General features: G+C 41.3%; 1 protein-coding gene across 1 annotated transcript in view; it reads left to right on the top strand.

Annotated features, from left to right (window-relative positions):
* The window catches only part of SLC6A11 (solute carrier family 6 member 11), a 420,578-nt gene that overhangs the window by 204,320 nt on the left and 202,166 nt on the right, over positions 1-14,092 (top strand). The window contains exon 6 of the mRNA XM_019505104.1: positions 202-336. Within this exon, the coding sequence (XP_019360649.1) occupies positions 202-336 (135 nt within the window). The remainder of the gene's footprint in view (positions 1-201; positions 337-14,092) is intronic.

Below are 14,092 nucleotides of genomic sequence, written 5' to 3'. Positions count from 1 at the left end.
CTACAAGATGGGGAATTTCTATACACTTGGGGGCAGAATTCATCCCATCACAAAGGACTATTTAAAATGTTAGAGTAAGACTCGGCTGTTTTTATAAAGCATCATGTACTGTACTGTGTCTGGGCTACTGTAAAGAAAATAATTGCAGTGAACACTTTGTTGGAAAAAGATATTTTCTCATGTTGTTTTTCTTTTTGATAGGTGGTATATGTAACAGCCACATTCCCATATATGATGCTACTGATTCTTCTTATTCGAGGAGTAACTTTACCAGGGGCTTCTGAAGGGATAAAATTCTACCTGTATCCTGATCTATCCAGATTGTCTGACCCACAGGTAGGATCACATAACTACTGTTTAAAACTAGTGTGGATTAATTTAAACTGTTGGAAAAAATTGTAGTGCTGTCCATTTTTCATTTTCCTTAAAGTTTGAATACTCAAAACTCTATCAGAATGCTTGAAATGCTTATAGACATACATATTTGAAATGATCTATTGCTATTACAAGTACCATTAATGCATTGCTGTAGCATACTATTATTATTTGAAGTTAGAGGTATGCTGTCATTTCACAGTAGGATTTTCAAAAGTACCTTGCTTTGACCTTCATTAATTTCTCATTGAAAACTGTGGGAATTTAATTTCAATGTAAATAGTCGGATCAATGCTGACCATTTTATATTATACCTTTACCACATATTCCAAGTATAAATTTCAGTGTAATGGTTCAATTGATATGCCTTTCTTTAAACAAAAAATGTTAACATGTTTGCTAGCTTTGCCACCAGGGAAGAGGAAAAATTAAAATCTACATATTTCAAGGTGGCAATAAGTATTACAACAGGAAAATGTGCATTTTTAGTTATTCCATAGTACAGATGATCATCTAAATGTTGTGTTAAGTTGATTTCTCAGTGACAAATGAGTGGAATATAACAATTATGAATATATCATTCACCTGGTATTTAAGAAAGAAAATGACATTAGCTCTAGAAAGCTGATAGGTTGCAGACAGCAGTTCAATTACCTGGGTTGGCAGTGTAATAAACAGTAGACTGTGCTACTCTTAAAGGCTGTTATGACATCATGTGGACCCAAAGACACTATGAAGTTGAAAAAGTGGTTTGGGACTGTTTGTTAAAATTAATCTTTTTAAGTACTCAACTCAGTCCACTGAACACTAAAGCATTTCAGCAAATGAACATTTTTACATAAGACAAAACAGCAAGCCCTTAAAGTTCTTCCCTGCAGCTCCTGAATCTACTGAATCATGTAAAGGTCATCATAACACAATCATCACTAGGTAAGAACACACAGCTGGAGAAGGAAAGTCACATTTAAAGACATTTGGATATTTCAAGGGAAAAATAAATGTTGTTGCTGATTTCGAATGTGTTGACATTTCCAGAGTCCCATAACAAAACATTAACACTTGCTGTTATCAGAACCCCAAGTAACTAGACATGGAGGAAAAGCAATGGAAATGGAAGTGTGAACTCCTTCTGGAGTCTGTCTGAAGTACAGTTATTGCTTTGAGTGCAGCATGTGTAGGCTATTTTAAATTGACAAGCTTGGGTTCTGCTAGTGAGGTACTCATGAAAGTATGGAACTCAGTGTAGCCTGAAAAATCCACATTTTGAGTAAATGTGTAGGCATCTCTCCTGGACTAGCTTACACTTTCAATGGCACTTGAGTTCAATAACCTAAAGTTAGCGCTGGTATGTCTATATGGGTAGAAACAGATGTTGTCTGTCATCACCTTTAAACAGCAAATACATGTTCATACCTTTTGTCATAGCACAATGTAGCCACAATAAAATATAGTAATAAATTGTGACAGTCATATTGTGGTAGATATCCATTTGCTTTATGGCAAAAGAACGCGGGCAGCCTGGAGCTGCCTACACTTGCCTTCTATAAGCAGGTTGTGCCTGGGCTTGAGGGTTCTGGTCCTACACGATATATGATTCATAGATTCATAGGTTGTAAGGCTAGAAGGGACCTTGGAAGTTCATCGGGTCCAGCCCCTTGCACCAAGCAGGAAAGATAACTGGGGGCCAGGTGACCCGAGCAAGGTGACTGTCTAGTCTTTTCTTGAAAATTTATACTCTCCATCATACCCTTCATTGGGTCCTTCATCATTGGTTTAGAGATAACAAGGGATATATCTATCACTGCTGTGTTTAATAGTTATTAATCCATTTGTCTTCTACAAATTTGTCTAGTTCATTTTTGAACCTGGATATGTTATCTGCCCCTACAATCTCCTGTGATGAGTTCCACAAGTTCATTACTCACTGCTTTAAAAAGTATTTTTTCATGTTAGTTTTAAATATTTCTCCAGCTAATTTCTGTGGGTTTCTTCTAGTTGTAGTATTCTGGGATTTAGTGAATAACAGTACCTTATTGATTTTGTCCATATGCTTCATGATTCATAGATTCATAGATTGTAAGGCTGGAAGGGACCTTGGAAGTTCATCGGGTCCAGCCCCCTGCACCAAGCAGGTGACCCCAGCAAAGTGACTGTCTAGTCTTCTCTTGAAGATTTCCAGGGTAGGTGATGGCACCACCTCTGGAGGGAGCTCATTTCACAGTCTGGACACCCTGACTGTGAAGAAGTTTTTCCTAATGTTGAGCCTGAATCAATCTTCCAGGAGTTTGTGGCCATTACTCCTAGTTTTCCCCTTGGTTGTCCTGCTGAAGAGTTGCTCACCAAGCCCTTGATGTACCCCCCTAGTGTAGTGGTAAGCTGCTACCAGGTTCCCTCTCAGCCTTCTTTTCCTCAGGCTGAAGAGTCCTGGATCCCTCAGCTTTTCCTCGTATGTCCTGCCTTTTAAGACGGATCATATGGGTGGCTCTTCTTTGGACTCTCTCAAGCTCTTCCACATCCTTGTTAAAGTTTGGTGCCCAGAACTGGATGCAGTACTTCAGCTGCAGTCTCGCCAGTGCTGAGTAGAGCGAAAGAATCATTTCCTTGGCTTTACTGGAGATGCATTGGTTGATGCATGCCAGAGTATTATTTGCCCTACTGGCTACAGCGTCACACTGCTGGCTCATATTCATACTGTAATGTATTATTACCCCCAGGTCCCTTTCATTTGTGGTGCTAGTCTGTTTGGTGCTGCCAAGTCTGTAGGTGTGTGGGGTTGCTTGGCCCTAGGTGGAGCACTTTACATTTCTCAACACTGAACTTCATCAGGTTCCAATCTGCCCAACTTGCTAGTCTGTCTAGGTCCACTTGTAACTGTAGCCTATCTTCAAGCATGACCACGCTTCCCTATAACTTGGTGTCATCCGCGAACTTGGCCAGTAATCTCTTCACCCCCACATGCAAATGGTTAATAAAGATGTTGAAAAGTACTGGACTGGGTACTGACCTTTGCGGGACACCGCTGCAAACTTCTTGCCAGGATGACACAGATCTGTTCGCTATGACTCTCTGAGTTCTATCCTTCAGCCAGTTTCTCACCCACCTGACTGTCTTAGAGTTAAGCCCACAATCCTCCAATTCTCATGAGGACATCGTGAGATACTACATCAAAGGCCTTTTGGAAGTTTAGATATACAATGTTAACCTGCTCTGTCATGTCCAGGTGGTGAGTTACCTCATCATAGAAGGAGATGAGGTTGGTAAGGCAAGACCTGCCCACAACAAAGCCATGATGGCTGTCATTCAGAATCTTACCTTCTGCAAGCTTATCACAGATAGACACCTTGATGAACTTTTCTAGGATTTTCCCTATGATGGAGTTTAGGCTGACTAGCCCACAGTTACCCTGGTCCTCCCTCCTGCCCTTCTTGTGGATAGGCACAACATTGGCCCTCTTCTGGTCCTCAGGGACTTCTCCAGAGTCCCACAAATTGTGGAAGAGTTTTGCCAGGGGTTCCTCAATGACTTCGGCGAGCTCCTTCAGCACTCTCAGATGAAGGTCATCCGATCCCGCTGACTTGTATACATCTAATTTTTGTAATTGGTCATATATCAATTTCACGGCAATAGTACAAAGATGAATTCCTGTTCAGGATCAGGCCCCTCAAGCCTGGGAAGCTCCTTCCCAGCTTTCTTGGTTCTAGAGATGCACCCCTGGAAAGCTCTGGGGTATGTGCTGGTAAGCCAGGAATGTTGGGGTTTCCAGGAGATTCCAGGAGCACATCTCACTAAATGGAAAGGCCAGGCAGGCACTTACAGGGGTTGAGGCCTAATCCAATGCAGAAATATGTGGCATATGCAGGACTGAGAACCTCAAGCCATATGAAAATGTTGCTCTTTGTTTCACAGCATCAACAGGCGGAACAAATGACATTTATTTTGCCTACTGAAGTGGATCAGCTGTGCTGGAGTAACAGGGAACACTTACCCTGTTTCTGGAAGAAGGGGATAAGCAGCTTTGTGAGAGCCATTTAAGAATAGAGTCTTTGTGGCTCAAGGGAGGATAACACAGACAAAAACAATACAGGAAGATAAGACAGGGTTTGATCAGTCCCCAACATCTGTGTTATGAGTGCCCTGAAACCAAGCAGAGCTAAATGGACCAATGAGAGAACAATGGACTTATACATGGCTAGAATGACTGAAAGGAGAACGACTTATCAGTATAAGAGACTTGCCCTCATGACAGCAGGCTTAATCTAGCCCAGGATGGGAAAGGATGTAGACCTCCCAGTCTTCCTATTGTGGAACCTGGAGTGGCAGTAAGGGAAGCCCTGGCAGGTAAGTGGAGGAGCATTCTTTTGTTTTAAGGTTCCCCAGGGTAGATGTGACTTTGAGTTTGGCTTATTATTTCTTTAGTGAGTACCAAGAAGGGTGTTGTCTTCTGCTTTGCTGTGGTAGAGATAGTAAATAACTGAGAACCAAGTGGTCGCTGTATGGGTAGTGTAGCCATCATAGAGACCATTCCGGTTTTCTGCTACTCTGTCCTCTTGATACGAAAACCAGTGCCTTTATGTCCTCTATTTCTCTCTTCAGGAGAAAAATAGAGGACATAAAGGCATCCAGTTTTGTATCAATAGAGGACAGAGGACAACCGGACTGTCCTCTATGATGGCCACCCTATGTATGGGTGGTTAGGAGGCCATGCAGGGGCACCAGAGAGGCACTCCATGTTTGGACCTGCCAGAAGCAGGGCACTATAGACTGAGAGAGAGAATAGACAAGAGAGAGAGTGGGACAGGCTCCAGCCAAAGGGGGAGGTTGGTGCCAAGAAAGAGATAGGTTGGGGCCAAGAAACTTGGCCAAACCAAGTGGGCCCAGTCTAGAGGCCTGCAGCCAGAGTAACCTGCAGGCCAAGGCCAAGGCCAAGAGGGCTGAAGTCTGTACAGGGGAGTAAAGGACAACCAAGTGACACCTGTGAGTCATGGGCCTGGCTATAGGGAAAGATGGAGCCATGATTAGAGCCCTTAAGGCTTGATTAGAGCCACTAGGGTCATGAGTTGTGACTGTCAAGTTTGAGTTGTGCCTTCAGGGTGCATGTATTTCCAGCTGGGTGTGCAAGCTGCCCACAGAAAACAGGCAAAGTTCTGTTGATAGATAGAGGACCCAGAGACCAGAGACTGAGTGAGTCTACTAGGCACCAAGGAGATTACTCCAGGATTCAGAAGCAGCCTCCCAATCAACATAAAAGGAACATCAAGGTGTGGCAGCTGAGATAGAAAGGGGGGTTGTATGGAGAACCTGGAGCAGGGGCAGGACTATGTTGGTCCATGAGGGATGTCACAGCAGCCCTCTAGGCCCATCCGCCACACCGGGACATATCCCAGCATAGCTGATGCTCCTTTCGATGATCCTTTGGAGACATCTGTTTCTATCCTGAGATATGCAGTCCCAGCAGTTGCTGTAGCGTAGACCTGTTGTTTGTTTATTTGACAAAGTAGAACAGATTAACTGAGAGAACTGCTAAGGTTCCATTATGTTATGGAGTCTCTTATAACCTCTTTGAACCTGTTTCTTCACTACTTAGTACACATCAGAGAATGTCATGGAAGCGTCATGGGTTTATGAAAAAGAAAAGTAACAAGGTACATGTTAAAAGTAGTTTGTTATCAAGAATAAGATGGTTGACTTTGCCTGTGAGGTGATATGAACCAGAAATAAGATTCCATTCAAAGTTTAAGAGTGCACATTTCTCCTTCATTGTAGGAATGAACACAGTTTTCAAAAATATTCATCTTCTAAAACTTCTACTACTCTTTGTGGACCACATCCAATCTTGCAGTGATTTCAGGGGGAAACAAAAAAACCTTGGTTGCTCATCCATGAATTTTTTTCCAAGATACCTAAATTGGGAAATGACCATTGTATTCTCAAGCTATCAGATATTAAGGATGACATTCTAGTTATCCTGGTCATTTAAGTGGCCCTTTTTTGGTATTTACACACACAGAGGAACTCTAAAGAAAGAGCTTACTTTAGTACACCTGTGCTAACTGCTTAAATGGGCATTTGCTTGCCTTTTAGCCACACTTAGTAAGTGTTAAGTTGAACATGTGGCACCTCCCTCAATCTTAATAATGAATGTGTGTCTTGCATTCTTTTCCTGTAAAACATCACAGTATTTTCCCCCACTGTGCAATTCCTCCAACTCTGGAGCTGCCTCCATTTTCAAAATGGAGTTATGTGAGGCCTGTTAATAAGATTTGTGCTTCTGTGTAGTTTTCTCACATGCCACTCTGAACCTCCCACATTTCTGTATATTCAAGAAAAAATAGGAGGAGGCTGTACAAGCTTTTAAAGCCCAGGGCAGCAATGTCTTGTTTGTTGTCAGTTTACAAGGTTTTGTTGTTGTTTTTGTTGTTGTTTTTTCCCCCAAGGTGCCTATTTTCTGTAGCATTTTCATTTCAAAGGAACACATTGTTGCCATAGCAATTGCCAGTATGCCTCATTATCCTTTTTTCTGGGCAGTCTTTGAAACACAAAGCACCTTCCTGAAAGACATATATATCCCTATGCCAGTCCCTTGTATTTGTATTTGAACGTATCTTGGAAAGTGCCCAGTGTTATGCTTTAATAGGTGAACTTTGTCCTTCATCGCACAGTGATAGCAACCATTCCATTTATGTGCATTTCTTAAGTAAAGAAAAACTCAACTCCTCTTTTGTAGAGTATGAGAAAAGGTAGGAGCTGGAATTAAGTGAAAAACAGAGGATTTTTAGATGAAATAGAGATGTTACATGGACAATCAAAGCATATATGAAAAAAATGTTTTTCCTCATTGAATTATGTTGTTTTTTTTAAGTATCTCCTGATTTTGACAACATTTTTGACAGCAGGGTTTCTGCAGGTCAAGGGGGAATCTGGTCACATCTAAAGAAAAGGGGAGATACTACTGCACAATAGCATCAGAAAAAAAACCTGTGCAGGACGGTACTACGCACTAATGCCAGTTACTGCACAGGCATTTAGTACTTGGTTATGCTTAATAACTGCACAATCTGTCCCTTGTGTAGACATGGCCAAGGAATAGAAAATCTGATCTTTTGATCTGAAAATGATCATTTAAGCACAGCTTAATTTCATTTGTCTAGTTTCAGAGCAGAACAAGAATAAATTTGCAAACTTCAGAAAAAAGTCATAGCATGGAATAATCGTCCATGCTATGACTTTTTCTGAAGTTTGCAAATAATCATTCCATGCTATGTAATAGCAGCTCTGTAATAAATCCTTTGAATATATGTAACCACTGAGTTCTGTGCTTCAAATTTGTAGCAGCTTTATGAGTCAAATTTTAAAAAAGGACACAGGTTGGTGATGTATTTTCAATGAAAAAATGGATTCTTAAATCAAACGGCAAATCTCATAAGTTATTTATAGAGAGTCTTCAGTGGTAGTCAGATGATTAGAATAGGACTACCCTTCATATTTGTGTCTCCAGTGTCTTTTATTCTTGTTTATTTGGATATACTCCATGATATCCAAAATACAACGTGTGTGTGCTAGCAAAGATTGTTTTTATTTTCAGTTGGAGTTCTGTTTAAATAATGGTCCAAGGAGATTACTGTGTGTCTGTATTAGGAGAGCAGTATTTGAACTGCAGTGCCAAGTATGTTTACTGTGGATTAAATAAATTAAGTTTCTCTTCAAGGCATAGTTTAGTTTGAAGTTCGTGAACCTTTTGTCTTTGTGTAATTTGTATTCCCTGGTTTGTTATAGCTTTTTAAGGAGCTATTCATTTTTCTTTCCAGTTCCCCTTAGCTTTCAAGTGCCGTGTTCTGTATCTCATTTTTATATTCGATCTTTTCAGTGTTTCTGAGTCCTCGTGGTTGGAGAATGCCAGTTTTTGTGCAGATTTGTAATGTTCATGCCAATCAGTGTTTCATTTTTATAGTGAAGTATCTACTCTGCTGTAGTTAGGCTTGAGAATTGTCATTAAAGGACAGCTTGGTTAAGAGGTCTGCTAAATTCTCTAAAATCTGCATGCTCGTTTGAATGGTCCTGAAATTTGCTCTGCCTTGTGGAAGTATAGGGTAGTATTTGAGCAAGGGATTCGTGAGGTAACGTTAAAAAAGTAGCAATTTTATTTATTTTTTGTACCTGCTCACCAAATGATGGATTTGATTTTCCTCCAAATGTCAGTTGCTCACATTTATCTGCATTAATCTGCTCTGATTTTCCCCACTGCCTGTTTGGGAAGTGATACTAAAATCTAATTAAAGGTATGTCTTTCTAAAATGCTATGTGAGAAGGACTCATGCTAAGAAGATTGGCATGCATGTTCAGTAAACTAGGTAAAAAGGTTTGCATCTGCCTGTTTTCACAGTAACCTGGTAACTGAAGGGAAATTTTTACCTGTCCAGTATAGATTCAAACCCTACCCTCAGCATAAATCTGAGAATAATCTGTAGGCGTGGTGCTATTATCTGATTCTGTCAAGTCTTTTTACTTCTGGCAAATGCACTCTGCCAATTTGTACAGCTAACTGAGAGGAAGTGTTGTTTTCTAAAGCATTATAAATTACACATGCGGTATACACAGTGGCCGAAAATATAGCTCCTTTCCCACCTAGGGAGTTAGGAGAGCAGACAGTCAGCATCTATTAATCAATTAGCACTGATTAACTAAAGGGAAGTTGAAAGACAGAATAATATAATATGTTCCTAAAGGATAGACCTGTCTGTGCTTAAGGGCAAGGTTCCTGATATGCAGGCTCCTAATGTGAACTGTTTCTTAACACTGTTAGGTTTTTATGATGCAGAGTTAAGGAGTTTGGGGGAAGAGTAGAGGGAGGGTGTGGGTGTGTGGGGAGTACTACTGGAGGCCTCAGGGTTGAGACAGTCCAGAAAAGGGGGGAGGATTAGAAGGTAAAGGAATGAGAGAAATAGGAAACAGGTATTTGGGAGAAGCAGCAAGAGAAATGGATTATGGAGAGGGAGAAGAATATGAGTGGGGATGGAGGATGGGAAAAGGAATGGGATTTGGGGAGTAAGCCAGATGGAGTATGTGAGAACTACATGGAGTGGAATATAAAGGTAGGTTGCAGGAGTGTAGGTACCCTCCAGCTGGTGAGTCTTACCCTGTGGTGGGGGCATTGCTTTTAGGAACAAAGGTTAGGCCAGTGTATGCGGAACACAAAATCTAAATCTCTTGAATTCTCTTGGATTCATCAGTGATATACTTTTCTATGCTGTGGATGTACATGCTGGGAACTGGGCAGAGGGAGCAAGGTCTCTTCATTGAACAACTGACAGACGACCTCTGCCTACAGCTTCCAGTAGTGACTGACAATCCTGTAGCCTGTATCTTTTTTTGCTTTCCAGTGGACTATAGCCATTCCATCCCCAAAATACATTTATAAGCAGATCATTGTCTGTGACCACTAAGAAAGGCTGGATGCTTTAAAAGGCCCCAATGGAATATTTTCCCTTCATTTTATTTTCATTGGTATACCAAACATGGGAAAGGTAAATTAAAATGGGAATAGACCACACTAAACTGGGTAAAAGCTGGTATTGCTTTAGTTCAGAAACCTTTGAGTTGAGATGCTGCAAATCAGAGCTTACATTTCTTTAAATACATACTTCTTATAGAATTACATCAGTAAAAGTTTTGGCTCCACTATTCATACTGTACCATCACTATTTTCTTTTGAAAATTAGGCCTACGTCTTCACCACAAAGAGACTAACATTTCAGTAGTGGATTAGAACTCTGGAACTCTTGGCTTCAATTTATTTAGCCTTTTATTTTATAAAATGGTGCTCAACCTTCAGCCTGTGGGCCAGATCCAACCCTTAGCCTCAGGTCACTTGGCCCTCAGGGGTCCCAACAGATCCAGAAATTTGACAGCAGAGGACTGATGAGACTGCTCCTCTGATGCCAAATTTCTGGACTTGTGAGGAGCCCTTGGCCCTGCACTCCAGATTGTGGGCCCAGTCCTGGCCCACAGGCCAGGCAGGGGCAGTAGCAGGAGTACCAGGCAGCCCAGTCCCAGCACATGGGGTTCGATTGTGGTGCATGAGGTTCAATTCAGCCCATGGGCTAGCTCCACCACTCATCTGTCCTATGAGGTCAAAAGCTTGATTACCACTAGGTATGTTTACACAAGATACTTTACTGAGCAGTAGCCTAGTTTACTGCACAGTAAACATGTGTCTACACATGCACACTCTTACTGCACAGTAAACTTCACCAATTGCAAGTAAATTTGCTACCTGCAAATGCAAGTAGCAAAGTTACTTATTATTAGTTACTGTGCAGTAGTGGTTATGTATATACGTGACTAGGAGCAAATTTGCTTCTGGTCAGCTGGCCACCAAGGGGCGAGAGATTGCTCCCTGTGTCAAGGATCTCCCTGCTGCTGGAGGCAGGCTCCACCACTCAAGTTTAGGCAGGAACTATTTCCCCCTGCCCCAGAAGCAGGGAGCTGCAAGCCCCCAATTCCAAGATTGCGATTGGGGTGCGGGGACCAAAAGATCCTTATTTATTACTTCACAGCCTCAGTTGCTCCTTCATGATCAGAGAGCGGAGATTGGGAGATAAGGATCTCCCAGCACCAGCCCCAAGACTGCGGGGCCAGTGGTGGGAGATAAGGGTCTCTCAGCACCAGCCCTGAGGCCATGGTGCTGGTGTTGGGAGCTCCCTGCTGGCAGAGGCTGGGGAGCCTGCTCCCCACCCAGCTCCATGATTGCAGAGCTGAGCAGGAAACAGGATCTTCAGCCTCCACCCTGCAATCACAGAGTAGGGGCTGAGAACTGTTCCAGTCAGGGGCAGGTCCGAGCCCCATGCCCTCATCAGGTGATTGAGGCATGGAACTTGGAAAGAGCTGCAGAGGTGGGAAGGTCCCAGCCCCCTGCTGCACCCTGGTGGGGGGTTGAGTGGGGGAAGCTAGTAGCGAGCCCACAAGTAGGCAAGGAATCACCACCCAGATTGGGGCTCGTTGCTAGCTGCCCCACTGGCAGATTGGGTCAGAAAGCTGGGACCTGCCCCTCCCCTGCAGCTCTTTCAAAATCCCCTGCCCTGATCAGGAAACCAAGGCCAGGGACTCCCTGCTGGTGGGGCAGGGGGACATTGTCATGAGACATTATAACAAACACTTTATGCTAGTATTGTAGCTGATGATTATCTAAATTAAGAGAAAAATAAAACAATACCTGCTTGTTTATTTTATGCTTGTACATTTATAACGGGCTGATCTACTGTTTTATTTATTTGAATTACTGTTATTATTTTTAATGAAAATATTCACTATAGAAATTAGCTGAGGATAATATCTTTCCATAAGTGTGTTAGCAGATCCAGAAAAAGAGCATTCTCTAAACAAGCCAAGATTCCTAGAATCTTGGACCAATTTAATTAGCCTTTCTTTTGGAATATGTTGTATAATTAAATACACTGGTGAGGACACAGTGCAGTTTCTAGTTTGTGTCACATTTTAATCAGTTTAAATGTCAAGCAAGCAAACATAGATTAATAGCAGGGTTAAGCATTTAGACAGAGATATAAAAATCTATGTCACTTGACTATCATAATGCACTTAGTTTTAGTTTTAGCATCCAACTTCTGTTTCCCAAGTGATAGTTATAGATTTTGCAGTAATATTTCTGGTAAAATATTCTACAATTAATTTCCTTCAGCTCAGTTTCCATTTCTACAATTAATTTCCTTCAGCACAATTTCATCTTGTAATCATGTGCTGAGGGCATGTGGCACCCAAAGGCTCCTAGTTGACTTTCAGTTTGCTTTCACTGTTGCTTCTGTCTGCACCCTGTTGCCTTTCCTTACAGGCCTTTTGCAGATGGATTTTAAAAGCTCAGTTTCAAATGGACATAATGTATAAAGACCAGGAAAACAAACAGCAAGGACATGGGAAGGCAAAGCAGAGAGATAAAACCCACCAAAGTAGTAAATGACAAGCAAATTATTTTTTGCTAATGGGGATGGAATCCTGCTTGTTATGCTGACTCTGGGCAGTGGCTGCAATTGCTGATTTTTGAAGACCAGACTGATAGAAAAGCCAGTGGCTGGAGAGTCAGGATAAGATAGAAAGAAATGGGGATAGTGGCTTAGTCCAGGAACCTATAAAAATCAGAATAAGTACTGGAAAATCTTCTATATATGTAAAAAAGCATTAATAAATTCAAAAGTATTCACTGTGTGTATATATAAATATGTACATAACACAGGATTGCACTAATTAACATATCACTAAAGCAAGAGAACACAAGTGTGCACAAACTTTGAAAACCTGCAGCTAGATATATCTTGTAGAATGAAAACTGATGAATTTGTACTCGTCCCATCTCCCTACCCCTTCTCTCCAGAATAAGAACCACATCGTTTCTTTTTCTTTGCATTAGTTTATGTGACTCGAAACACAAGTTTTACAGCTCATTTAATGTTAATAAATAAGAATGTGCTGTACATATCAAACAAAGCGAATTTTCAGTAAAAGCAAATTTGAAATAAATATATGTAAAAAATAAACGTGAATTTTTGCTTTAAAACTCCAGTAATCCATTAGAAAATACATCAAACTGTTTAAGAGGTCCAGGTCACTGATGATATCCTATTCAGAAATATTATATATTCTGTCCTTGCCTCTGAAAAATGGCTTCTTATTACTCCTTTGAACTTCTACACAGATAAAAATTATTGTTCAAGCAATATTCAAGAAAAGGAAAAAGCAATTAAGCAAGGTTGTTAATAACTTCTACAGTTATGCTGATAACAGATGTGTGTCAGAATTGAGGACATTCTTTGTATGTACAGAGCTATTATGCTATTGAAATAATAAATTGGGCTGAATAATCTAGATACTACTAGGGAATTTATCTACATTTCATGTAGCAGTTTTTCTAGATTTTTAAATGACAAGGCATTCTGAGCTATTGTGCCTAGACCAATAACAACATTCTTGACTATTTGTCAAAAAATCCTTTCTCTAGCTATGGGGAGGGGAAAAAAAGAAACCTGATGAGATTTAGCTTTACTGCACACCATCACTGAAAGCAAGCTGATATCACAATACCATTGCCATCTTGAGGCAGAATGAGAGATTTATCTTAAAAGACCAAATAAAACAGATATTTTGTTTCATTTTTGAGTGAATATAATGAAGAATGATGAATCATTTTGCAACCCCACCTCTGCCTACAAAGGAAATACTAATGGGAAAGATTCTCCATGAGGATTTGAAGGTAAGTCTGCTACAAAATATCCAGTTACTGGAGAAGTACTTGCTGCAGTTTCTTTTTGGGATATCATATATGAGAAACTTGAATCTTAATGGAAAAAATCAAACTTCCTTTCACTCATGAATATGTCTTTTAAACCATACCTGATTTTGAGAAAATAAGGCAGGCATAGCATTCCCAGTACAGGAAAGAGTAGATGTAGGTGTCCTCTGAGAGGTCCCAGCCCAGTGCCCAAAGCAGCACACCGACGGTGGCAAACGGCGGCCGCAGCCAGGGCAGTCAAGGAAGGCATGAAAAATGTCCTCTTCCAGCACCCCCGGGCAGAAGGGGTAGGCCGCCGAGGCCACTGGATCCAGGTGGTGCACAAAGGTGCCAGTGGCCAGAACACCATGCATAATCTCCACTGGAGGTAGCTGGTCTTCTTGGTAGTGGGTGCCTTGTACAGTGTGTGCCACACTGGGCTCC

This window comes from Gavialis gangeticus, unplaced genomic scaffold, assembly GCF_001723915.1.
Source record: "Gavialis gangeticus isolate Ggan-Ray unplaced genomic scaffold, GavGan_comp1, whole genome shotgun sequence".
Classification (NCBI taxonomy): domain Eukaryota; kingdom Metazoa; phylum Chordata; order Crocodylia; family Gavialidae; genus Gavialis; species Gavialis gangeticus.
This window is presented reverse-complemented; position numbering and strand designations above follow the sequence as displayed.